Genomic DNA, 22,675 nt, shown 5'->3' with positions numbered 1-22,675 from the left:
ACGGATTGCTAGTAGGGGAACAGTAACGAAGTTGCTGTGTTCAGTACAGAGGCAGCAGTCACACCACTTCTCTGCTTGTGTCTGTTTGTCTGGTGGAACCTGCTCGTGGAGTCTGGTTAGCAGGGAGTGTCTTATCAACGAGAAGATCTCTCAGGTTAGTATTTTCTTGTGAAAGGGGTTAACTAGGCCTTAAGCCACCGGCGATGCAGATCCAATGCTGTATGTTTCAGCAGTCTCCTTCACAAGATACACAGCGTGCATCCGACTGGCCTGATCTTCTCACAGCATCTTGTTCCCTGTATTAGATTAAAGAAACTGAAGTGTGGTGTGGATTTGTTAATATTGGTTCACTGGTTCCTACTACTCACGAGGTCACAGTTTCTGTGTTACAGTGATTTCTGGGCTTGAAAAGTGCATTTCCAGTGTTAGTAATAATATCAGGATGTTTTCTCTCTGCCTCCCTCACGTCATGGTTGAAGGGACTGTGCTGACATACAGGGGGACTGTTGGTGAGGAATTGCTGCCCCTGTGCATAACCTTTCCAGAAATTCTATTACTTCAGCCAATAATTTAGCCTGTTTTAATGGTAATTAATAATTTAGGAGATTTAATGATAACTTTGCAGCTGGTGGAGCAGAGGGAGTGCTGACTGAATGAGGCATAACCAAGGATGTCCTTCCTCCTCTTGTTTCTAAGACTTCAAAATATTTGGCCTTCCTGTGTCCCAGGGGTGATTTCTAGGTTTCATTCTTTTGAAAACGTGCCCGTCACTGAAATACCACTGAAGTGCACAGAAGGAGCAGAGCCCCTGCAAAATGTGAGGGGGAACCTGGATGTTGTTGCTGGGCTCCGATCTCCTGCCCGGCCCTTTTGGCCGTTTACAGTCAGATGTTGTCTGGTTGTGCGATTTCCTCCTGTTCTTTGCTTCTACTGTAGCGCAGGCAGATAAAAATGATGTAAGGTAGAGCACAGGTGCCGAGTTCTGGGTGACAAAAAGCTCAATGCTTTACACAGAGGCTTTTTTCTCATTTCTAGCTATAACCAAAAGCACCTGAGAATGGAACGAAAGGCATTAATAACCAACCCCAGCCTTGGCCACCGCCTTCCCAGCACGCAGCAACTCTCAGAACTGCAGAAGAGGTCCACTGGCATATTTATATAGTGTAGTATGGCCAAAAAAAAAAAAAGAGAGAGAAAGAGGTATGAATTTATATTACATCTCAGTTAGCTCAAAGCCATGTTCTCAGCACCCCGCTGCTCGCTGGCGGTGCTTGGCTGAGCAGAAGGGAGGTTGATGGTTGGTCTGAATGCCCTTCCCTGGGCCACTCTGGTTTTCCAAGGCAGCGCTGTGGCGGAGTTCAATCACAACTTTATTGTGTTTGCAGCTGATAAAAAGTGCAGGGCTCAGAAGAGTCTTGGACAGGCCGAGAGGGGCTGTAATAAGCCATTACTGGGGGGATCAAGGGACGCTTTAATATCCCTTCCTTCTCGAAAGGCTCTTGGCTAGGCGAGGTATACGTAACATACGTGCAAACGTTAGCCAGAACTAGAACACCCAGTGCTCGCGAGCTCTGCTTTCGATTGAATCTTGGCTGGGTTGTTTCTGTTTGCTGCTCTATCCCAGTCTTTTGGGGTGAAATCAGCATTTATCGGTATAGCCTGCTAAAATCTGGTGAGAGCAAAACTAGGAAAGTGGCACAGATTATTTTGCACTATTGTTATCCGTTTTTGGAGCTCCGCTGGCTCAATTTAATTGCTTCCAGTTTACTTATGAAGAGAAAGGCTTTGTGAGGATGGTCGTTGGCCGAAGAAACGTGCTCAGAAACCTTATCAGAAAATCCTCCTACTTCTGTCCTCTCTCAGTGGTGGCAGGCAGCTCCTGCGTTCTGTGCACAGCCGCGTACCGACGGTCTAAGCCCTGCGCCTGTTCCCCCAGCCCCGTAAGGAGCGTTGCTCTCGGCACGTACAAACAGGTTTTCGTTTCTGGAGCAGTGCGTGTTTCTAAAACACTCAGGTGTGTTTGGCAGCTGAAACTAGTGCCTCTGTGGTCTGGAGGTGAAATTAGCTGCTCTGGGAGAAAGATTTTCGTGCCCTACAGCATGAAAACACGGAGGGTGACAGAGGAAGAATTTGCAGTAAAGTCGCTCAGAAGTGCTCTGGCTGCGTGGGGGAGAGGGGCGGCGCAATGAAGATGATTGTGTTCTGTGAGCTGATGGCTGCAGTTTTGAAATAAAACCTATTCATTTTGGCCTCTTGAAAGACATACTTGACCTGGACTTGTTAGGTTGCAGAGCTGCTGCAGCATTAAGCTATAGCTGGCAGAAAGCCCGAATCCAATTACATTTTCTGCCTAATGGGTCATAATTTATGCTATGAAGAAGGCAGTGATGTTACTGGGGGAAAAGAGCACTGGGCATGCTTGGATGTGCATTCTGGGAGGCTGGTTGTAAATGAATGTGAAAATGGGGAGGTATGCTTTCCCTTCTCGCTTGTTCAGTACCAATGTAATCTAAATCAGAAGATAAGCAGTCGTACCGCGCTGTATGCAACACGAGACAGAAATCTGGTTAGCTTGCACCTTGGCTGTCTAACTGGCTTTGCTGTGATCATTGTTTCCCCTTACTGTATGAAAACAGGATCATTTTAATAAATTCAGCATCTCTGACTTTTCACTTTCGGTTTCTGGTGACACTTCCAAAATGGTATGTTCGTTCTCCTTCGTCCGTTAAATGCTAATCTGTCTCACTTCTGTAAGTAAATAAAGAAAAAAATATGGGTGGTTTTTTTTTTTTTTCAGTAGCAGGACTCCAGATGTGAGCTGTTAAGCTGTGCTTAGGGTATTCCGTTAGGAGAGTTGCCCTACTTCTTGGAGAGCTGCTCAGAGAGGCTGGTTGTTCTTGAAAGCCCAACTTTTAATTTAGGTATCTAAATACAGCTTCAAAACCTGAACTTTACAACTCTGTTGCCAGTGTTGGTTTTTCTTTTTTACTTCCTGAGTGAAGATGAGAAAGCTTTTACAGCAGCAATTTCTGGAGCCCCTGAACTTTAAGAAACATTTAAGTTTTCACCCAGGAGCTCTAAATGTTCTAAATTGTTCTCATTTAGGTGAGACTAAGGATTCTTGGTTCTGTAAATTGAATTTCTAAACAGGAGCCATCACTCACATGCCAAAGCGAAGATCATGAAAGGCAGTTTAATTGATAATTTGAAAACACTCTAAAAAGACCCCATTATTAAAAAGTGCTTGTCTTTTGCTGATGCCCCCAGCTTCTGGAGTGTTCGTAGTAGAAACTACTATAATGTCATTCTGGATATTTGCATCACTTGCACATTGCTGTAGCTGCTGCCCAAAGACGTTAACTGAGTTTGTAAATATTGTCTGTGCTCAGATCTAGTTCCATTGTAATGCAGGAGGATAGATGCTTTAGATAGTACTGCAAAGCAGGAATCTGGTCTGGAGGAACTTGGAGGTCTGGGTTTGAGCCATTTAAGATCTCTTTGTAGTACCTTTGCACTCATTCCTCACAGCAGAGAGCTTCCCAGGAAAAGCACCCCAGAATACAGATCCAAATGTGAAATTTAAGTGTTGGAAAGCTTTGTAGAAAAACAACAAAAACGAGCCTGTAGAAGTAGGCTGTTTAGTCCTCACTGCACTGAATCTAATAAACCTTTAGCCTTTTATTATATTTGGCTCTTCGTACTTGCAGTTCTGTTTGGGATTGAATTGCATTAAAGTAGTATAGTTGAGAGAAATGAGATTACCCAGAAATAAAACAGGCTGAATGCAGGAGCTAGAAGGGCAACGTATACTTCATTGAAAAGTACAAGGAAGGTGAGAGTACCTTCAGACAGGACCCATGAGTTGAAGATGTCCAAAGGGAGATGGAAAGTGTCTGAGAATCGTTTTGATTTCTTTCAGCAACAGTATCCTCAAGTACTCTCTCCAGAATTGTTGTCTAACTTGGATTATTTTTAAATTATTCCTTTTGAGGCTGTGCTGGATGCAGTTGTAGGGAGCGCAGAAGGTACGGTATCTTTCACTGACTCCAGACTCCCTCAATTCCAGACAAGCATGTAATAGATGCTTCACTCAGGTCCATGAAACATCTGCTCCGTCTCTGCTGCGAAAACACCTTCAGTCTCTTACTTAAAAATAAACAAAAAGTCAAGAAAACAACACCTAAACCCCACTAACATAAAAGCCAAAGCACCGGTGATACTCCGCCAGAAGGCAGTGGAGGAGACCAAAGCATTGCCAATATTTTCATCTCCGCAGTAGGGGGGAGTTAGGTGAAACGTGCCTGGATGAACTTGGAAGCAAGTCTCAGCCAGGGCTGTGAAGGCAGAAACACAGGCTGTCAGTGGTCCTTGCCAGCACATGCTGGAGGAAGTTTCCTTCCGAATCCAGGTGTGCTCCGTCTGCCATAAACACCTCCAGTTTGCTGGCTGTTTGGACTGGGTTTCTGACTGGAAGATCAGAGTAGAAGATCAAGGACCCAGAGTATGCCAGTGACTTCCGCTCTGCATTTGTGATGGTTGGTAACTGGAGCTTGTCTGTATCTGGTATCGCACAGAGAAACAAGACGTTTCCAAACCAAAGATAATTTATATTTGCTGCCAGGATAGGCCTGTGAGCCAGTTCCTGTTCGAATCCAGAGTCCTTACGGACTGCTTGATGTTCTGCTGTGCACACTAAGCGTGCTTCCTAGTATTGCAGATCTGAATGCAAATCAGCCCTTTCTGTGTCCTTCTGTGTGTTTTATAAAGGGCTGGAAGCAGCTCTGAACAGTTAGCAACTTCTTTTGTGTCCTTAGGGGTCCCCGGTGCTGTACATGCGAATAAATTCTGATGAAGAGCAATGCTCATGAAGCCAAGAATGCCTCACCCTGTGCTCACCCATGGGATGAGTAAAGGAGCCACGGGGATTGGAAGGCTGGCAGAGCTTTTTTGGTGAAGACCACTCCTATTGTCTAACCATATTCTGCACGCTCGTTTCTTTTCCAGCCTCTCTACAAGTGGACATTGTTCCAAGCCAGGGGGAGATCAGTGTTGGAGAATCTAAGTTCTTCTTATGTCAAGGTGAGTGATGGCTTGTGGCATCAGGTGTCTATCTGGGTGTGCTGGGAAGGTCAATCAATGTATTAACTTTGGGATAAAAGCTCCAGTGCCAGGTCTAGCTGCAAGATGTCTTGCTCTTTCTTTCTCCTGTGCCCTTATGATTTGTAAGACAGAGCAGCAAAGGCGACACATGCTGTTTACTGGAAACGGTAAAAGCATTCTCCTTTGAGAGCTGGCAGTGGAAGGCAGCTCCAGCAGATGGATTTTAAAATGAAAAAAACAGGTACTGAGGCATCGTCTCTAAGCCTGAGCAACAGCCACAACAGTGGCACCTTGCATCATTCCACGGCTCCTTAATGTATTGAATTTAGAATTAAGGTTCTGCTTTTTCAAATTACTTCTCTAATTGAGTACTAACAGCAGTAGTGGCAGTGCTAGGTGACTCGAAGTTGGTACCTCTGCAACTAAGGATTTAAATGCTGCTGAAACCCTACATCTCTTGTGACGCAATTTACTGTTTGTTCAGGCCACCAACTACCCCAGGCTGTTCTCCCGCACAGTGTGCTGCAGTGCTGACACAATCCGTGTGCCCTAAAGCGGGTCCTACAATTTTATGGCATTTTCCAAATCAGCATCCCCATGCCTTCTTGAGAGCTTCTCCTGAAAGCAGCTGGCCTGGTTCCTAATGGGAGGACTCAGTATGTTGGAGCACTGACACGATAGTGTTCTGAAGCGTGACAGGTTGCAAACAGGCGCTATGGTGAGCTCTGGGAGCAAAATGCCATGCAAGGACCACGCTTCCTCAGGACCATATTGACTGGGACAAGTAATGAGGTCATCTGATCCAGGAGTGCTTAACTGCAGAATAACTTGTTAATGCTAGTGCTTTAATAATGAAAGTATACTCTGAGCAAGTGCTGCTGTGATGATACTCGTAATTGGAAAACTGTGGGATCAATTAAAGCCCCTCCAATAATAGGTATTTGTCCCAAATAACAAAGCCACACTGAGGAATGCAGAGATGGGAGCTGCAAGCGACAGGGTGGAACCACTTAATACCACTTCTGATTAACGCTGGATGCAGCAGGAGGTTTAAGCTGATCAGCGCCAGAACTGCTCTACAGCAGTGTCACCGTTTTGGTATGCACAGTAGCCCAGCCTGCAGATCCAGGTAGTTATTGAAAACGTGACGGAACTGAAGCAGGAAGACATTTCTGGGGCTGATCTGCATAGCGGAGGGACTGGGACATGGGACCTCGGAATGCACAGAAGGCCGGTCTGCGCTAAGATGTGTGTACCCCTTTAGATTATAAACCCACCCTAATACCATTTTTGCAGGACAGCAGCTGACCATTCACAGTGCTGTGAGAGAGAGTTTTCTTTGCTTGCTTCTCAGGTACAGAAGCCCTTCCCCTGGGTCAGTCTTCCGCATAGTGCTACTGGTTGTATTTAATTCCCTCGTTGCAGATGTGTTGGGAACTCATTTCAATTTGCTCTTTTCTTTTATTGTCCCTAGTGGCAGGGGAGGCCAAATACAAAGACATTTCCTGGTTTTCTCCTAATGGTGAGAAGCTGACGCCGAACCAGCAGCGCATCTCAGTGGTGCGAAACGATGACTTCTCCTCCACCCTCACCATCTACAACGCCAACATCGATGATGCTGGCATCTATAAATGTGTTGTCAGTAGCGTGGAGGAGGGAGACTCCGAGGCCACCGTCAATGTGAAAATTTTCCGTAAGAGAGCGTCTCCGAGGCTGTTTTTCTGGTCTGCTTTGCACGTATACATGAGGCACGATTAGGGAGGCAACCGTTTCACCTTCCTAGAAAAGGCTATTTTTAAAGGGGAAGAAGGAGGGTGAAAAGAAAGGGGAGGTTGAGAAGATGCAGCCTTCTCCTTGCTTGGTTCTGAGGGGTACGTGGGAGCGGAGCTTGGCCTGTCGGGGCATTACCAGCACGTCTGCTGCTTACATTCTTCTGAAAGACAGGAGAGCAAGGGGTAGAAGGAGAAGATTCCAGCACATTGTATATCTGGGGGGAGTCAGCAGAGAGCTCAGCGTTCGCGGGTGGCAGATGTGCCGTGAGATAAGGCTAGCGTTCAACCAAGAGGATCACACATGCAGAAGGGTTATAAGCAGCCGCCGGCGTGTTGCCCAGCGGAGCCGTGATAGTGGCTTCCTCCCCTTCCTGCCGGGCAGCTGAGCAGTTCCGAGTTCACATCTGCTCTGTGCGGTGTGGACAAACTGGTGGGCTGGGTAGAGTATTGAGTCGGCCCACTGATAAGCCTGGGAGGCAGGGCTGGAAAACGGGCTTGCTGCGGTGCGGTGCGGTGCGTGGCATCATGCACACCCTTGTCCTCCCCTCGGGAACAAGAAGAACCCTAGAGAACGTCTCCTCTGGGGTTGCTTTGCTTTCCTCAGCTGGGGAGCACAGCCGAGAAAGCTGCAGTGACTTTCTCCTTCCATTATTTTCAGAAAAGCTGATGTTCAAGAATGCTCCTACTCCGCAGGAATTCAAGGAAGGGGATGATGCTGTGATTGTGTGTGATGTGGTCAGCTCACTGCCTCCTACCATCATCTGGAAACACAAAGGCAGGGATGTTATCCTAAAAAAAGATGGTAAGGCACAGGAGGTGTCTTGGTGCTTGTCCATTCGAGGGGGGTCAGATGTCCATCTCCCACCAGGGCTCAAATTATGCTCATCCAGGATGTTCAGGAGAACAAAATGGTGGTGGTCACAAGGGCAGAGAGGAGCAATTTGTACCCAACACCAGATCTTAGGATGTGAGTTTAGTTATTCAAGGTGCTCTGGTTTGGCAACGGCAGAGCAATAACGTTCCCACAGAAATGCCCATCGGGCTTTGACGCTGTAATAAGCCAGGGAATGCTAGAAAAACTTCTCAGATGAAAGAAATGCCATCAGAGGGAAAAACTGCACGTTGTGACACTCTCCAGTCTTCCTAAGGAAAAGGGGCTAAAAGCTCCTTGCAAGGATCTTTCCTTTTCTTTGAAAACACTCCAACTGTCATGCCCAGAGGGGCATTTTACTGGCAGAGGGGGCTCCAGACCCCTGACTCTAGCGGAGCATTGGTGCCTCAGCTGGGTTTCCCACATCTGCTTGTTGCAGGCACAAGGCAACTGTAGTAAGACTCAAACTCTGCCACCCTTGGGCAAGAGGGGCAAGTTTCAGTTTGCTTCTTGTCTGATAGTAATTCAATATAAACCTGTTTGTGTGTGTATATTTATTGGTTTATCTCTCGGTGTGTACTTGCAGTATAAAGCACCCGAGCAGTTTGCCTGCTAAGCCACATCAGGCTTTTTTCTTGGCCGTGTCGGATCCAGTTACAGCAGCATCTCCATTAAATGATGGAAAGGGAAATTTTGTTGCGCTAAACCTTGTCTCAACCCAGAAGGGACAAGGAGTGGAGAAGAGCCTGTTACCTGCAGTGAGCTTTCCTGAGGATCCTTTGATGAACCTTCCTTTTGTTTTTTTTTTTTCTAGTTCGATTTATAGTCCTGTCCAACAACTACCTGCAGATCCGGGGAATCAAAAAAACGGATGAAGGGATATACCGCTGCGAGGGCCGGATCCTGGCTCGTGGAGAGATCAACTTCAAAGACATTCAGGTCATCGTCAACGGTGAGCAGCTTAGGCTGAGGCTAGTACAGGGGCAGGGTATGTAGCACCCGCACTCCAGGCTGCTGATGGAAACGTTTCTTCAGATTCACACTCAATCCACCATCACCTTGCTAATTTTTCTCTGCTGTGTCAAATAAAAATGTCCATGAAATTGACTGAGTGTTTATCAGATGTTTATAGGAGAGTCTCATGTCAAGAGAAACCTTAAGTGTCTCATGACTTCGAGTGAGGTATTGATCTTGTTGGGACTTGCAAGTGGTTTTGTCCACAATACCGATTCTCTGCGTCTCCCCACCCCCTGCCCTGCCTTCCCTGAGCCGATTGCTTTGGAGAGCTCATACATCAAACCTGCTGGTGGAAACCTGCAGGTGATGACAGAAGGGTTTGAATTACTCGTGACACCTGTGTGTATGGCAGAGATTTACAGTGAGCCTTTCAGGGCTCGCTCTCACTCACATCTTCCCTCCTTCCTAACTTGAATGTCGATTCCTTCTCTTCTAGTACCTCCTTCTGTGCGCGCCAGACAGAGCACTATGAATGCCACTGCCAACCTCAGCCAGTCTGTCACCTTAGCGTGTGATGCTGATGGCTTTCCTGAGCCAACCATGACGTGGACAAAGTAAGATGCTGTGTGCAATGTCCCGATTGTGTGTGAGCATGGATGTTTTCACCAAGGCCTGGAAAACCAGGCTGGAGGGAAAGCAGCATTTTAACTGGAGTCAGATTAATTCGTTTTTCTCACAGGAGAAAGATTGGCCTCATAATGGAATTGCAGTTCGCTTCTGTTGTGGGTTAACCCCAGTAGGCAGCGAAGTACCACACAGCCACTCGCTACATGTCCCTCAAGTGGGATAGGGAAGAGAATCAGAAGGGTAAAATCCAAAAACTCATTGGTTGCAGTGAAGACAGTTTAGAATAAATTTTTTAAAAAGCTGTGCATGCAAGCAAAACAAAATAAGGAATAAATTTCCTACTTCCCATCAGCAGGCAGGCGTTTAGCCAGGTCAGCTGTCCCCGCTGTATCCCCTCGCAGGCAGGGCAGGGTGAGAGACAAAGCCCATTGTGTGTATGCTGTTCAGCAAGAGCTAAAACATCCTCGTGTTATCAATGCTGTTTTGGTCACAGACCCAAAGCATAGCACCATATGAGCTATTGTGAAGAAAATTAACTCTATCCTAGCCAAAACCAGTACCGCTTCCTGGAAAAACCAAGAATAACAGTAAAAATAGCATTTTTTTTACTGACCCATTGCATCCTTTGTCAAGCTGCAAATAGAGGTGAAGCTTCATGCTGTCCCGTGGTCAGTTTATTGTCATCTGCACTGGTGGGGAAACTTAGGCAAAAGTGGATGCTGTAACTTGCATTTGTCGTGCCAGAAAATCCACATCTGAAGTCTTCCTCTTCATTCCATTGGGTTTAAATGTCACTGTCAGGCAGTGATACAGACTTGAGGTATGCTCTTCTGGAAATTGCCTAGCCTTTGGTGAGTGTTACAAGGACAAGCTGTAATGTTGAAAAAGCTGACGACAACTTGGAATACTGCCTTGATATGCAAGGACAGAAGTCGCCTTCAGTGGTATTTATAGCTCCGGCATATAGAACCATAGAATGGTTTGGGTTGGAAGGGACCTTCAAGGGACTTCAAAGGTTCCACCCCCCTGTCATGGGCAGGGACACCTTCCACTAGATCAGGTTGCTCAAAGCTCCATCCAGCCTGTCCTTGAACACTTCCAGGGATGGGGCATCCGCAGCTTCTCTGTGCTATGATGTGTAGGCTACAGTGTGTGTCAGGAGGTGGAAGGTTTAGCTGCCAGGAGCCCTGAAGCAGGAGGAATTAGGAATAGATCAAAAATGAAAAATAATTAAAAAAAGATTTGTAGCCCATAGGAGAAGGAAAAGGTGGTGGTCCCCCTCAACCTGAGGAGCGTCAGTGTAGTCACGCCGTTCTAGAATTAACAAATAGCCTCTGATTGCTTCTGCTCCCCAGCACAGCCAGTGTGCTTTGTGCCCTGCAGGGATGGAGAGCCCATAGAAGAGGTCGATGATGAAGAGAAATACAGTTTTAACTACGATGGGTCTGAGCTCATCATCAAGAAGGTGGATAAGAGTGACGAAGCAGAATACGTCTGCATTGCTGAGAACAAGGCTGGCGAGCAGGATGCCACCATTCATCTCAAAGTCTTTGGTAAACGTGCTTTTCCCATCCCCCCTTTCCAATCCAGCTGGCTATTGGTAGCTCACTAGTGCAAGCTGGAAGTAACTACTTACCCCAGTTAACTCCTGATGTGGCTTATCCAGAGGTGCTTTGTTCCCAAGTAATGCTGTGCTCCTCTGCCATCACGCTAGACAACACATCTGCGTATGTGCCTGAAACAGATGCCAACTCCATTCTGCTGCTTCTCTGACAGAAGAAATTCAGTCCTGTGCAGGCGGTGCTGTAGGATTCACACGTTATTTGAAATATCTTCCAGGCCCAGAGGGCTGGATCCTAATCCAACCAGAGCTGCTATTAAGGAGGGCTTTAGCCACTTCAGTGGGACTTTCTATAACCTGGATGGGGGGGTGAACTCCACCCCACCGCTGTATGAATGACCTCAGGCCTGCGGGAATCAGTCAGCAGCTTTCCTACCTTCCGTGAATCTGGAAGTGTTAAGGAATATAATTCTGTCCCATCCCTCTGCAACCACTTGGCAAAGCTGCTTATCAAAAGGCTAATTTGGGGCAGAGAAAGTAGACGGCGAGGTGGAAGACTTAGCTCATAATCCCAGGGACTGATCATTTGTACGCTGGTAAATGGGCTCTACTGCAGACATATTCTGGTCCTCTGACAAGCCTCGGCTCTAATCACATATAGAAGAGGTTTTCTAGTTCTGCAAGGAGGTACCCTCTTCTCAAACGTCACTGCTCCCTTCCCCATTTGGCAGTAAACTTGTGCCAGTTTTTTCCCAGTGCTGCTTGTTTCAAATGTTGCTGTAGACAGGCAAGCTTCATTTTGAGCATCAACTCAATGAAGGTTGCTTTTTCTTTTCAGCAAAACCCAAAATCACCTATGTGGAGAACAAAACAGCCATGGAGCTGGAGGATCAGATAACGCTGACCTGTGAGGCTTCTGGGGACCCAATCCCTTCCATCACTTGGAGAACTTCCACCCGGAACATCAGCAATGAAGAGAAGGTATAACCCTCCCCAAAACTGTGGTCTCAATTTGCTGGGATCAGTGCAGCTTGTACCTGCCTGCCTCTGCTGATCCAGAATGCATGACAGCCGCACGCAGCTGCACATGGAAATCACGGTGATCCCCCTCTCCGTAGTGCGAGCACGTGTGGTCCTGCACAGACTGTCCGCTAAAGGGTCAGAGCCGCAGCTGAAGTAATGCCGTAGGTGTCCTCGTGTCCAGGAGCCATCTCAGTTTATAACAGCTGAGGATATGCTTTTTAATTCCTGCTGGTATCGCTCTGAGTTGGATTAACTTGAAAAGCAGCAGGCCCTCGACGCTTCTCAGAGGAGTGTCCAAAGGGACCTGCAGTTGCAGGAAGCTTGTGAAAGGGTTTGTCTCGCCTGTTTCTAAGCCGAGAGGTGGGAATGAGCACCGATTCCGGTGTTGTCCGTGCTGTCATCAAGATGATGAAATGATCTGGAGGGTGGCAGGTGGAGAGGTGTGGGCTACTATCTTTCAAAGATGCAGTGGACCAAAATGAGCCTGTTAATTCCTTCTTGCCCTTCTGTATTGTATTCGAATACTGCATGTATCAGAAGCACAAAAGCCTGGCTGCCTTTGTGTTCACCTGTTTTGTTGATCATGTCAATACCATTTTCTTCTTAAAAGGCAAAAATAATTAGCAGTTTTTCTTTTAAAAAAAGAGCGCTGTTGTTTTCTTATGTCTTTGCCACAATTCCCAGTTACTAGATTAGATTAGGATGTGCTGTAATTCTGTAGATATTTCATAATAGTTGCATAGGATGATCAGGAGGCATAGGTTAGAGCCAAAGAAGTTGGAACAACAAAAGTTGGAGTAAGGAGTTGTTGCTTATTAATCATCTTCTAATAACAGGGTGGTCAAGGCTCAGCTAACTGGAACTTACTGGGGGTTCTGACTCAATGTGAAGCTGATAAACTGTGAAGGTCTTAAAGCCACAGAGGTAGCCACTGCCAGCCATCCACACAGCTGCCATTCTGCACTACAGCCCCCTAAATGAACATTTTTAATTGCTTCTGTAATGTCAGCTCTTCACCATGTCGTTCATGTGTAACTTACTAGTCGGGGTGCCAGAGTTTTTCAGCCTTAATTCTTTCTTAACACCTTTTGGATTTGAGGGCTAGTGTAAGTCCCTGTAGTGTTTAGAGGGAGATTTCCATTGCCTTCAAAAGTCGTTGGCTTGGGCTCTCGCTGCAGCGTGACAGGGTGAGGTTATTGATGGTTTTGCCTCCGTCTTGGAGGATGGTAGGAGGGAACTAAGTGCTCTAGTGGAGTTTGGATTGCAGCCATGGAAAAGAGCTTTGACAGGGAGAAGAATATAAAATTTGAAATTACACTAAATCAAGTAGAAGTTGGTAGGAGAGCCTGTTTGCCGAGAGTCCCATCTGTCCAGCCCAGTTAAACTAACAAGATCTCAGTGGCAAAACTGCTAACCATTTTTGAGACATTCATATCTCCTGCTTGATGCTGTTAAGCTGATGATTAACATTCAGCAAAATGTTAATACTCCAGTAGTTTCTTCTATAGATGAGGGGGAAGTCAAAGGTTTGAGGTACTACCATATGTCTCATGTACCAGTTCAAACCTTCAGGGCAAAGATTTTTTTATCATGTACCATGCACTTTCTAGGCAGGATTTATTTGTGTGTGTGTGTGTTGTTTGTTTTTTTTTTACTTTCTCCCATTCCCTATCTTGTGCTGCAAGGTTAGGTGAATGGTACAGAAGTCCAGTAAATCCTCAGGGCAAAATAGCTCTCATAAACATTCTACTACTTGTATCACCAAGTGCGTGTATTCAGTTTACTATCCACTTGCTGTCTCAGGGTAGCACAGGGAAATGGGTGGTCTTTGATGTGGGACAAACAATACTATTTTTAAATTATCAAGCCCTACTTTTGAATAAGTTTTAGGTACTTGGAGGCATTTGTCTTGCTATATGTTGTTTACTTTAAAAATCTGGACTGAAGTATGATTACAAAAGGTCTAGAGGTGTCTTAACTCTTGTGAACATCTGGTACTTCAGAAAAACCTACTCAAACCCACAATTAAACAAACAAAAAACCCCTCTTTGGCTTAAAGGTTTTTTCCCCGCTAAGTCTTTGCCCACGAGCAGAGGTAGTCTGAGGTGTGAACAAGGGGCAGGCAGCGCTGCAGCCCAGAAGCCTCAGCTGACAATGTCACAACTGTTTCAGCATTCCCCCGCGCTCCTGCCTGCTGATACCCTAGCATGCCCAGCAAAAGATCCTCCTCTCTCTGGCCATGCCCGCATAACGTGGCGCCCCTTGGTCAAACGATCTTTTGCTTTGGGGATGGTCTGCGAAGGTAAGTGCTTGTGACTGTGCTGGAGCAGCATCAGGTGGTTAACAGCTGTACGCCAACACCACTGAGCAGACCAGACCTCCAGATCCTGGCACGGTAGAAGCTTCATCTTACTAGTAAGCCAGCAGCTTGCATTCTTCTGCCTTGCAGAGAGCGCATGTAAAATGAAAAATACGTATTTTAAAAGATTGCTTATATTTGGTTTACTTCTGTTGTGAGTGTAGGAACATGCTACTTAAGGAGGAACTTTTGCCCCATCAGTCTGAGATTCCTGTCCATTGCTACTGCAGAACATACCAAGAACTAAGGCACCTGGAGAGTCATCAGCATGACGATTTGAAATGGTTTGGCTTTGTCTTTCCGCAAGTATTTACTGCGGTGCCGTTGTAGGGAGGAGGAATGCTTGCTCTTTGAATGATGCCAGATGTAAGGCTGATGCGGCCAGCATGCCATACTGCTCACCACCTTCAGTATAATTCATGCCCTTTTAAGAGACGTTTCTTCTGTTGCTCCCATAGAATCTAACTGAATCAGTAAACACAGTTTCCACCTGTTGTGTGTTGGCCAATGCAGGCTTTTTACAGTTGTAGCGCAGGGGTGAGCGTGTTTCCCGTCAGACTTGGAGGAGGCAGTTGCTAACTGCTCTCACACGCGCTTGGAGGAAGCAGTTGCGGGGGCAGTCCCGGGTTTCTTGCCCAGCAGGGTAGCTCAGCGGGTGAGGAAGGGGAGCAGCAGCGGGGATGCGGTTAGGCAGGTGTTTGTCACCTTGCCAGGGCTGCCTGCAGGTGTGTCTGTGTCAGGTCTCACTCGGTGCTGCTGCCCGGCCTCCCGTGCTGGCTGTCAAGACCTGCGTCACGTTACCGTTTTCCCTACGGCAAGTCAGAAATAAAGTGGACATTGTCTGACCAGAATAGAGGAATCAAAGAACAGAGGAAGAGATCGTCTCCGGTATTCTTCCTCCTTTATCCTAACTACAGTTTAACTTGTGAAGTGGCCTTGTCCACCAGTGCTGTCCCACAAGGTTCCCTGTTCCTAAACTGGGAAAATAGGGAAGTATGACTTCTGAATGGATCAGAGTTCGAGGGCCCCCCTTAGCAGGTGACTGGTGTCCTTTAACAGGTGACTTTTCGGTCACCCCTCTGGCAGGTGAATTACACCGCTGCATTAGGCTGCACTGAAAACCATCCAGTGCATCCTTCCACTTATTTTCTGGGTTACTGTTACTGACCAGTAGCCTCTATCAACTCTGCGGTGTTGGCAGCTAAAGCAAATAGAGAAGTTGTTTCAGGTTTAGAAATCTTTAGATGAAAACAACACGATTGAATTCCAGCAAGGTAAGGAGTGCCTCTTTGCTAGGACAGAAGCGTCGGGTTGCCAGTGTTGCAACAGCGTGCTAGGGTGGAATAGCCAGAAGATGAGAGGAACTCGTTCGCTTGCACAGCTCACACTAGGTCAAATTTAGCAGTGAAATAATTAAAAAAAAAAAAAGGAAAAAAAAAAAAAAAGGTGAAATACAAAATAGAGAAGAGCCAAATATTCTGCTAATGCAAATGAGCATTGTAATACCTTCAGCAAAGATGTGCTGCAGCAGATCTAACGTTTCCAAATTTAACTTAGGTTTAATTTCCTGATGTTTTCTTCTTTTAAGTGGACTATATACCCTGAATACAATTCCCTGTCTTAAATCTGTGTTGTACTTTGTATCTTATGAGAGGTACATGGGAATATCTTTGGATTCAGTGATCCGGGGAGTAAACTACCCTGGCAGTTCCCAGGAACTCTCCTGCAACTGAAGATGTTCCCATTGAACAGCTTGCTCCCAAAGGGAAGACACCAGCATGCATGAGGCAGTTCCCTGCACGGTGCTGACTTGAGTTTGTGTCTCTTTGTTGTTGTGATGAAGGAGAGTTAGTATGAAACTCTCAGGGATGGAGAATATGGTTCTGCCTTTTTTTTTTTCCCCACACCCGTGAACACAATTACAAAGAAACAGCGAACTCTGGGAGTGTGGGGACAGGCTTTTCTCCTCCTTCGGCTTCCTTTAGGTTGACAGGTACTTTTTATCAAAGGATAAAAAGACATCTTTTTTTGTTTGGCTGGGTTTGGTAGGGTTTTTTCGGAGGGGTTTTGTTTGTGTAAGGTTTTTCTGATTTTGCTTTTGGTGTGTTGGGTTTTTTTGAATCCCTCTGTGCTGACACCACAGAGACAGTGTACAGTATTGGGAGGGGACTGGCATGGGTGTAAGCGAGGCAGTTCCCTGGCCAACCTGGTTCAGGTACAGGGAATGGTACATCAGAAGGGGGTTGTGCAGAATTCTCACAGTTGCCTCTTCGGCTTCCAATGAACTTGTGCAGAGCAGGATATATGTGCACAGAAAGGATCAGATGATGGGGGTATCCTAGCCCGTGCAGGTGTCGGTGAGCCTCTTTTCAGGTAGCATCACCTCAGACCTCTAGTTACAAGCAAATAACTCCCTTTTATCAAGGATGTTTTAAAATGAGGCTGTCTGTACCATATGTTACTACTTCAGTCTCACAGTGTTCACTAGAAGCACTGTGGAAGCAATACTGTGCTTTTTTTATTCTCATTTCCTAAGCTTTCATCTCCATTTCTGTACTGTCGCTCTCGTGTACGCTGTTACATCCACACGTCAGCAATGCTTGTGCCTCACGTTCAATACTGCCATCGTGGCTGTGATATTAGCAGGTGATTTTTGACTCCTGAACTGAAACGGATCCAGTTGAAATAGAGACCAGAAGAAAAATATTTGAAAGATAAATCGTAGAGGGGAAACGGAACCCGGCAGCTTTGGTCTTTCTGATCCACAGTGAATATGGTCCACACTGTTGGTGGCTTTCCCTGAGTGGGAAGTGTATGTTTGTTGGTGAGGTTTGTGCATGTTTCACTGATGCCTGTTGTTCTGTTGTCCCAAGCCCACTAAGGGTGCCCACATCCCTCAGTAATGAGCTGGACATCAGCAACTGGCAGTACAAGGTTCTGCCCTGCCGTCTCCCGTCCCGGGTGGACGTACTGTTTCAATGCGTGCAGCTCAAGGTCCCCTACTCCTGGCACAGTATGCATGTGAAAACGTGTACAAATGCATGATCGCATTAACGATATGAGCCTTAACGTTAATCAGTGTGTGTGGGTGGCTAACAAACCAGTGTCAGAAAACCAGTTCCATAACTTACCTTTGCAATGTAGTGACCTACGTCATGGGAATCACTTCCCCAGTACACTGGGAACAGGTTTCTAGAAATGGTGAGATGTGGCAAGGGAAATAGTCACTCGATATGTAAAAACAGAGGCAGTCTTCAGTTACCATTAGCTTTCGTTTAATCACTTTAAGACCAATTTCTAGGATATGAAATTTTGAATGCAAATCTAAATTGAGGTTATATTGGGAAATGGAAACTGTGATCACCCCACACACATGAGAGAGACAACTTGGAGCCTGCATGTGCATAGAACGCAATGTGGTGCATACACTATGATACGTAAAAGCAACCTTTGATAAACTTTTATTGCTTTTTTTCTGTTGTTGTTGTGTTCTATATCTGTTCTCTCCAGGCTTCATGGACCCGGCCCGAGAAACAAGAGGTATAAGATTACCAGACCTTTAGCAAACTTCTTAGTTTCTTGGTTTTGTTTTTTTAAAGCATTAGAGATTAACAAATCTCTAGTCCAGTAACCACACCAACTAAACCAGTATTAATAATACGAACAAATTAAGTACCAATACGTAAAAGAAAGAGCTTATAGAGTTAGAAGTTGCTTGGCATGTAGTAATGCGTTTTTGGATGAGCAAACTAGTTGTGTTGGGAGTGAGTAACTCTGGTTGTCGCCTTAAAAAAAAAAAAGAATTAAAAATAAAAGCAAATGGAAAAATCTAACAAATACTGCTTTCACTGTTTTCTTCTGTGCTACCAGTTTAAATCATATCTTCTTCTAGAGTTCTAAGAATCAGCAACAGCATGTATTCTGAAAAAGTATTTTTTTTCCAAAGATAGCCTCTTCTGCTCCAGCCAACTCATCTGTTTGCTCATGGTACTCCTTAAGTTCGACCTTCTCTTAAAGGACAACTGCATCATGTTCCATTTCACAATCAATGCAGATAAATCTTTCACAACTTAAATTTCTCCAGAAAACACTCCAAATTGCTAGGTTATTATTTGCCTTTGATTTGCAAGGGTCGGTGAGGGCGTGTGGGATAATGCAGTAACTCAGTTTGGTGCAAGTATGGTTTGTTGCTGTTTTATTTCACATTCAATGTTGTATTTAAAAAGTAATAATAACAACTTAGCTTTATGCACACCTGATTTTGTAGCATTCTTGCTTCAAAATGGACCGGAAAGTATGTTTCCAAGGAAATAATAGGGGTCAGGTAGACAACAAAATTAGCTACCAGAGCTGGGTGACTCATATTTCTACCTTTGGGATCAGCTTTGTGGAGGCTTTGGGTATCCTGATTTTTTTTTTTTTATTTTTAAGCTGTCTTAAAGCAGAGGCTAGTGTGGCCTAAACTAAGTGAACCTCTAACTTAAGCACCATCCACCTTGGTGTCATATGGGGCCGAGAAGGTGCTGCCCCTTCCTCCTTCAGCCTAATCTGTTGGGATAGATGAATTGTGGCAAGTGAAGGCATCGGATATTCAGACCAGTTTGCATTGAAGAATTTGGAATTTGAGTAGTTGCATCTCTTCAGGCCTCATGTTAATTCCCGTTATAGTTGTCTCCGTCTGTCTGTGCACACCCCACCCCACCCCCCGCAGTGTTTTCACTGTGCTCTCTGTCTCAAGCTTTTCATTAATATCAACGCTAATACTATTAAGCTTGCTGCCTCTACATTTCTTGCTGCGTCTGTGTCTTAAAATATCCGGGTGGGGGTTCTGTGAGAATGTTGTTGAAGCTTGTTGTTGCAGCCTGTGTAGACAAATCTTTAACAACAGCCACCATGGGGTCTTCCAGCAGCGTGTTCAGTTCTGGGGACGCTGCGGGAGCGCCTGGCAGTACGTGTTTCACTGCTGCTCGTGCAGTAGCTAAAGTAAGGAAGTCTCCGAGTGCAGTCGCGGCTGCATATGTGGGTGTTAAATCTTGCTTTCCTTGCTTTGGAGGCACGGTTACAGCTGGCTGCTTCTTCCTCTAAACTACAGTCAGCTCTGCTTACTGTGCACGGCCCGTAACGTCCCAGTTCACTGTTCGGGTCCTGCATATACTGGAGAATTGTTGAAAGCCGTATTAGCAGCGTATGCTAACACCCCCCCCCCCCCTCCACATTATCACCAATAGATGCTAAAAAACAGAGTTACAAGCAAAACTGCACCACTGTTACACCACAAACTGGCGATGCCTTTCTGGTGACTGGGAATTAGTGGAACCTTGCAAATATTAAGAGCGTAGATGAGTTCTGGTTAGTGCAGCGTGAGCCCAGAGCTGGGAGAGACCAGTCATCCTCCTTCGTGGGTTTGTAGCTGTGGTCGGGGTTTCCCGGTGCTCTTTGTAGTGGTGTCCGCTGTGTGGGAAGCGGGTGAGGAGGAGATACAACTGCGTGAAATTAAGTCATGGATACTTGTTTGTGAAAGGACTGACAGGTGCAGGAGGTGGAGGAAGAGGGGTAAATGCCTTTCCTACTTGTCTCTCCTCTTCCCCTTCGGCACTGAAGTGTTGAAATCTGGGGCAGCTTTGGGCGTAGTGACCGTGTGCCACGCGGCATTGTCAGGACTTGGAGAACACCCGCAGGTACCTCGGGATAAGTTGTAGTAATTGGCAAAGGCGAGAACCACCGTACCCTTTTCCGTAGAGTGGCGGTTGCTACGGCATGAGTTGCTGCCTGGGCCCCGTAGGTTGCCTCCCCATTACTATGAAGCGAGTTTTTTATCCCAAATCCTTGAAATCAAAGAGGCTAAGAAAAGGGATTACAACTGTCTACCTCTGGCTCACAAGTTTCTAGCTATCTTATGTCTCTAACAGCTAGGGATAGTTAGCATCTGATGGTCTGAGATATGAATAAAGAAGACTAGTAGTGTGCTTTTTTGAGCAGGCATTTTTCTCTTCCTTGGAGTTTTTTTTCCCTGATCTTTCTTTTTCTTTACTTGTGCCTTTTGCATTAAGCTTCATCTTCAGAGTCGGTTGCATCGCTTGTAAAGTTACGATTTTACCATGACTGCCTAGCACTCTTTTGTTTGTATCAGTTTTTGACAAAGGGAGTAAAAGGCATGTGACACTGGATGTAAAATTACCTTTGCTGTAATGATCACGTGCTGCTGTTTTGCCGTGTTTATCCTTTTGCCTGCTGACGGGGTCACAGACAAGTGTTTAGAATATTCACCCAACTCATGAGCTACAAGCAGCTGGGAACCTTGCAGGTCTGGAGTCTTGACGTTTGCAGATCCTACTGCAGTAGTTTCAGAAGTGAGCTGGGTTTTGGAGGTAAATCACAAGTCAGACAGAAGGGTAACAGTACAGTCAGCCAGTGAAGAAAAATAAAAGCAGAATTTAATCGTATAAGTTACCACAGCGGACTAATGTCTTCTTAAGGGATCCTTCTGCGGTTCTGGGGAAGGAGGCACACAGCGTCCCATGCACGTGGAATAAAGAACCGTTCCCAGCAACACAAGGGACCAAGCACAGGAGGAGGAGCGGGGTTCGTAGCTTGTGGCAGTGGTCAGGGATCGCAGCAGACCTGCGTGCAGAGTAGAAGAGAGAAGAATGGCCTTAACTGTTTGCGTGGAAAAAAGATACTGTTGCCGTGCATGTGGAATTTGACTAGCTCAAATGAACTGATACTCGGAGCTAACAGACATCATCACATTCACTTGTTAGAAACGTCATCGGTCTTGGAGACTGAGACCACTAGCTCGGAACAGAAAGGGGCTTCAGGCCTGGAGGATGTGACCGCTTGAGATACCAGAGGTGTGCTTGGTGCTACAGCTCAGTGCGTTTGGCTCTTCAGTGTCCTCAGCGGTTTTACTCATAATCTCAGTACTTGTCCTGTATTTCCCATGAAAATTAATGCTCTTGGAGCATTAATTGCATTAAGGGTGGCAGGCTGCAGCAGCAGGCACAGCCATGAGGTTACCTAACATATTTGCTTGTGCTTGTGCCACTTTGGAAACTAGGTGAGAGACTTGGTGCTTTGAAGCTTCCAAGCTGAAGCACAAGGACCAAGAGCTTGCGCAGGCACCAGGGCGAGGGAGGGGTCCGTGCCCTCGTGTGCTTCGTGTAGTAAGAGAGCACTTGGGCTCTGGTCACAAATCGGACAGGGGGAAAAAAATACTTACAGGGGAGGGGATTGCTGGTGGCTGCAATCCCTCTGAGCAGATGGTAGCCTGAATTTTACATTCTTTGTCTCTGTCATTGACCTCTCCACGCTCTTTTGCATGTGGGAGCAATTTCTACACTGGCAAAGAACCAATGGAGATTGCTCTAGAATTTTCTGAAGGTCACAAGACCTTGAAGCAGGGTTGTCTCTGAAAGGGTCACAGTTTTCTTGCCCTCTTCACTGTATCTTGCTCTTTTCAGTGAAAGTTCAGACGAAAAGTTCTGAGCTTTCATTTTGTCTGGCTCAGCTCTGAGGTCTGGATCGTTTCTTATTGATGCCGTTTCAAGGACATGGAAATAAAACAGGTATCAGAGGGAGGAGAGGAGGGCCTGAATTCTCTGAGCAGAAACACCGTAGCCATCGGGGAGGTTTTCTACAAGAGCGTGCTGGCAAAAATTGTTAACCAGAGCTGGATCCCTACAGTTCTCATTCTGGGAAGGAGCTTGATGCTCTCCAGCTGTCCTCTAGACATGTAGTAGCTTCTGATACTTTGGTCCTTCGTTTATTTTTTTTTTCCCCTTTCCCTGAGTGCTTTGAATAACTGTGGTTGGCACTGTGTGACAAGGAATCTTCTTGTTGCTTTCGGAAATGCCTCTCTGTGCCCGTGGTTTCACCTGACCTCAGGTGATCGCTTCCGAAGCGCTGAGCACTGGAGGGTCGGTGTGAGGTAGACTTGCATTCGTTCCCATCCCTTCAGTCTGCGCCACAGGCTCAGAGCTCAGCCTCTAACTCTCTTTTCCTTTCCTGCCAGACCCTGGATGGGCGCATCATAGTACGTAGCCATGCCCGGGTGTCGTCCCTGACTCTCAAAGAAATTCAGTACACAGATGCCGGAGAATATGTATGCACAGCCAGCAACACCATCGGGCAGGACTCCCAGGCCATGTATCTTGAAGTGCAGTGTAAGAAGTGGAGGATGGGGCGGGGAGGGTGTTCATGTGTTTAGAGTGGGAACTGTTTGGATTTCTTTTTCCTGGGATGAGGATGAGACTGAGGCACCTACGGCTACGGGGATGTGTGTTGTTTAGGTAGAGGGCATGGGAAGCAACTCAGTCTGAAATAATTTTGTTGGAGATATTGCTGTGTGCATCCATGCGAGTGTTTGCTCTGGTGTCTCCAGCTGGGATACTGTTGCACCTTGGGAA

General features: G+C 46.2%; 1 protein-coding gene across 11 annotated transcripts in view; it reads left to right on the top strand.

Moving 5' to 3' along the window:
* NCAM1 (neural cell adhesion molecule 1) overlaps window positions 1–22,675 on the top strand; it is a 170,587-nt gene that overhangs the window by 93,669 nt on the left and 54,243 nt on the right. For 7 of the 11 annotated variants that reach the window (XM_080366742.1, XM_080366739.1, XM_080366743.1 and 4 more), the window contains 9 exons: window positions 5,005–5,079; window positions 6,575–6,793; window positions 7,531–7,674; window positions 8,558–8,695; window positions 9,197–9,314; window positions 10,711–10,880; window positions 11,727–11,869; window positions 17,781–17,810; window positions 22,282–22,432. In XM_080366742.1, coding sequence (XP_080222868.1) covers window positions 5,005–5,079; window positions 6,575–6,793; window positions 7,531–7,674; window positions 8,558–8,695; window positions 9,197–9,314; window positions 10,711–10,880; window positions 11,727–11,869; window positions 17,781–17,810; window positions 22,282–22,432 — 1,188 coding nt within the window. The remainder of the gene's footprint in view (window positions 1–5,004; window positions 5,080–6,574; window positions 6,794–7,530; window positions 7,675–8,557; window positions 8,696–9,196; window positions 9,315–10,710; window positions 10,881–11,726; window positions 11,870–17,780; window positions 17,811–22,281; window positions 22,433–22,675) is intronic. The other 4 variants (XM_080366744.1, XM_080366745.1, XM_080366748.1 and 1 more) reach the window with 1 other exon arrangement.

This window comes from Falco punctatus, assembly GCF_963210335.1.
Source record: "Falco punctatus genome assembly, chromosome: 16".
Taxonomy (NCBI): Eukaryota; Metazoa; Chordata; class Aves; order Falconiformes; family Falconidae; genus Falco; species Falco punctatus.
The sequence above is the reverse complement of the archived record's forward strand: the minus strand, read 5'-3'. Positions and strand labels throughout refer to the sequence as shown.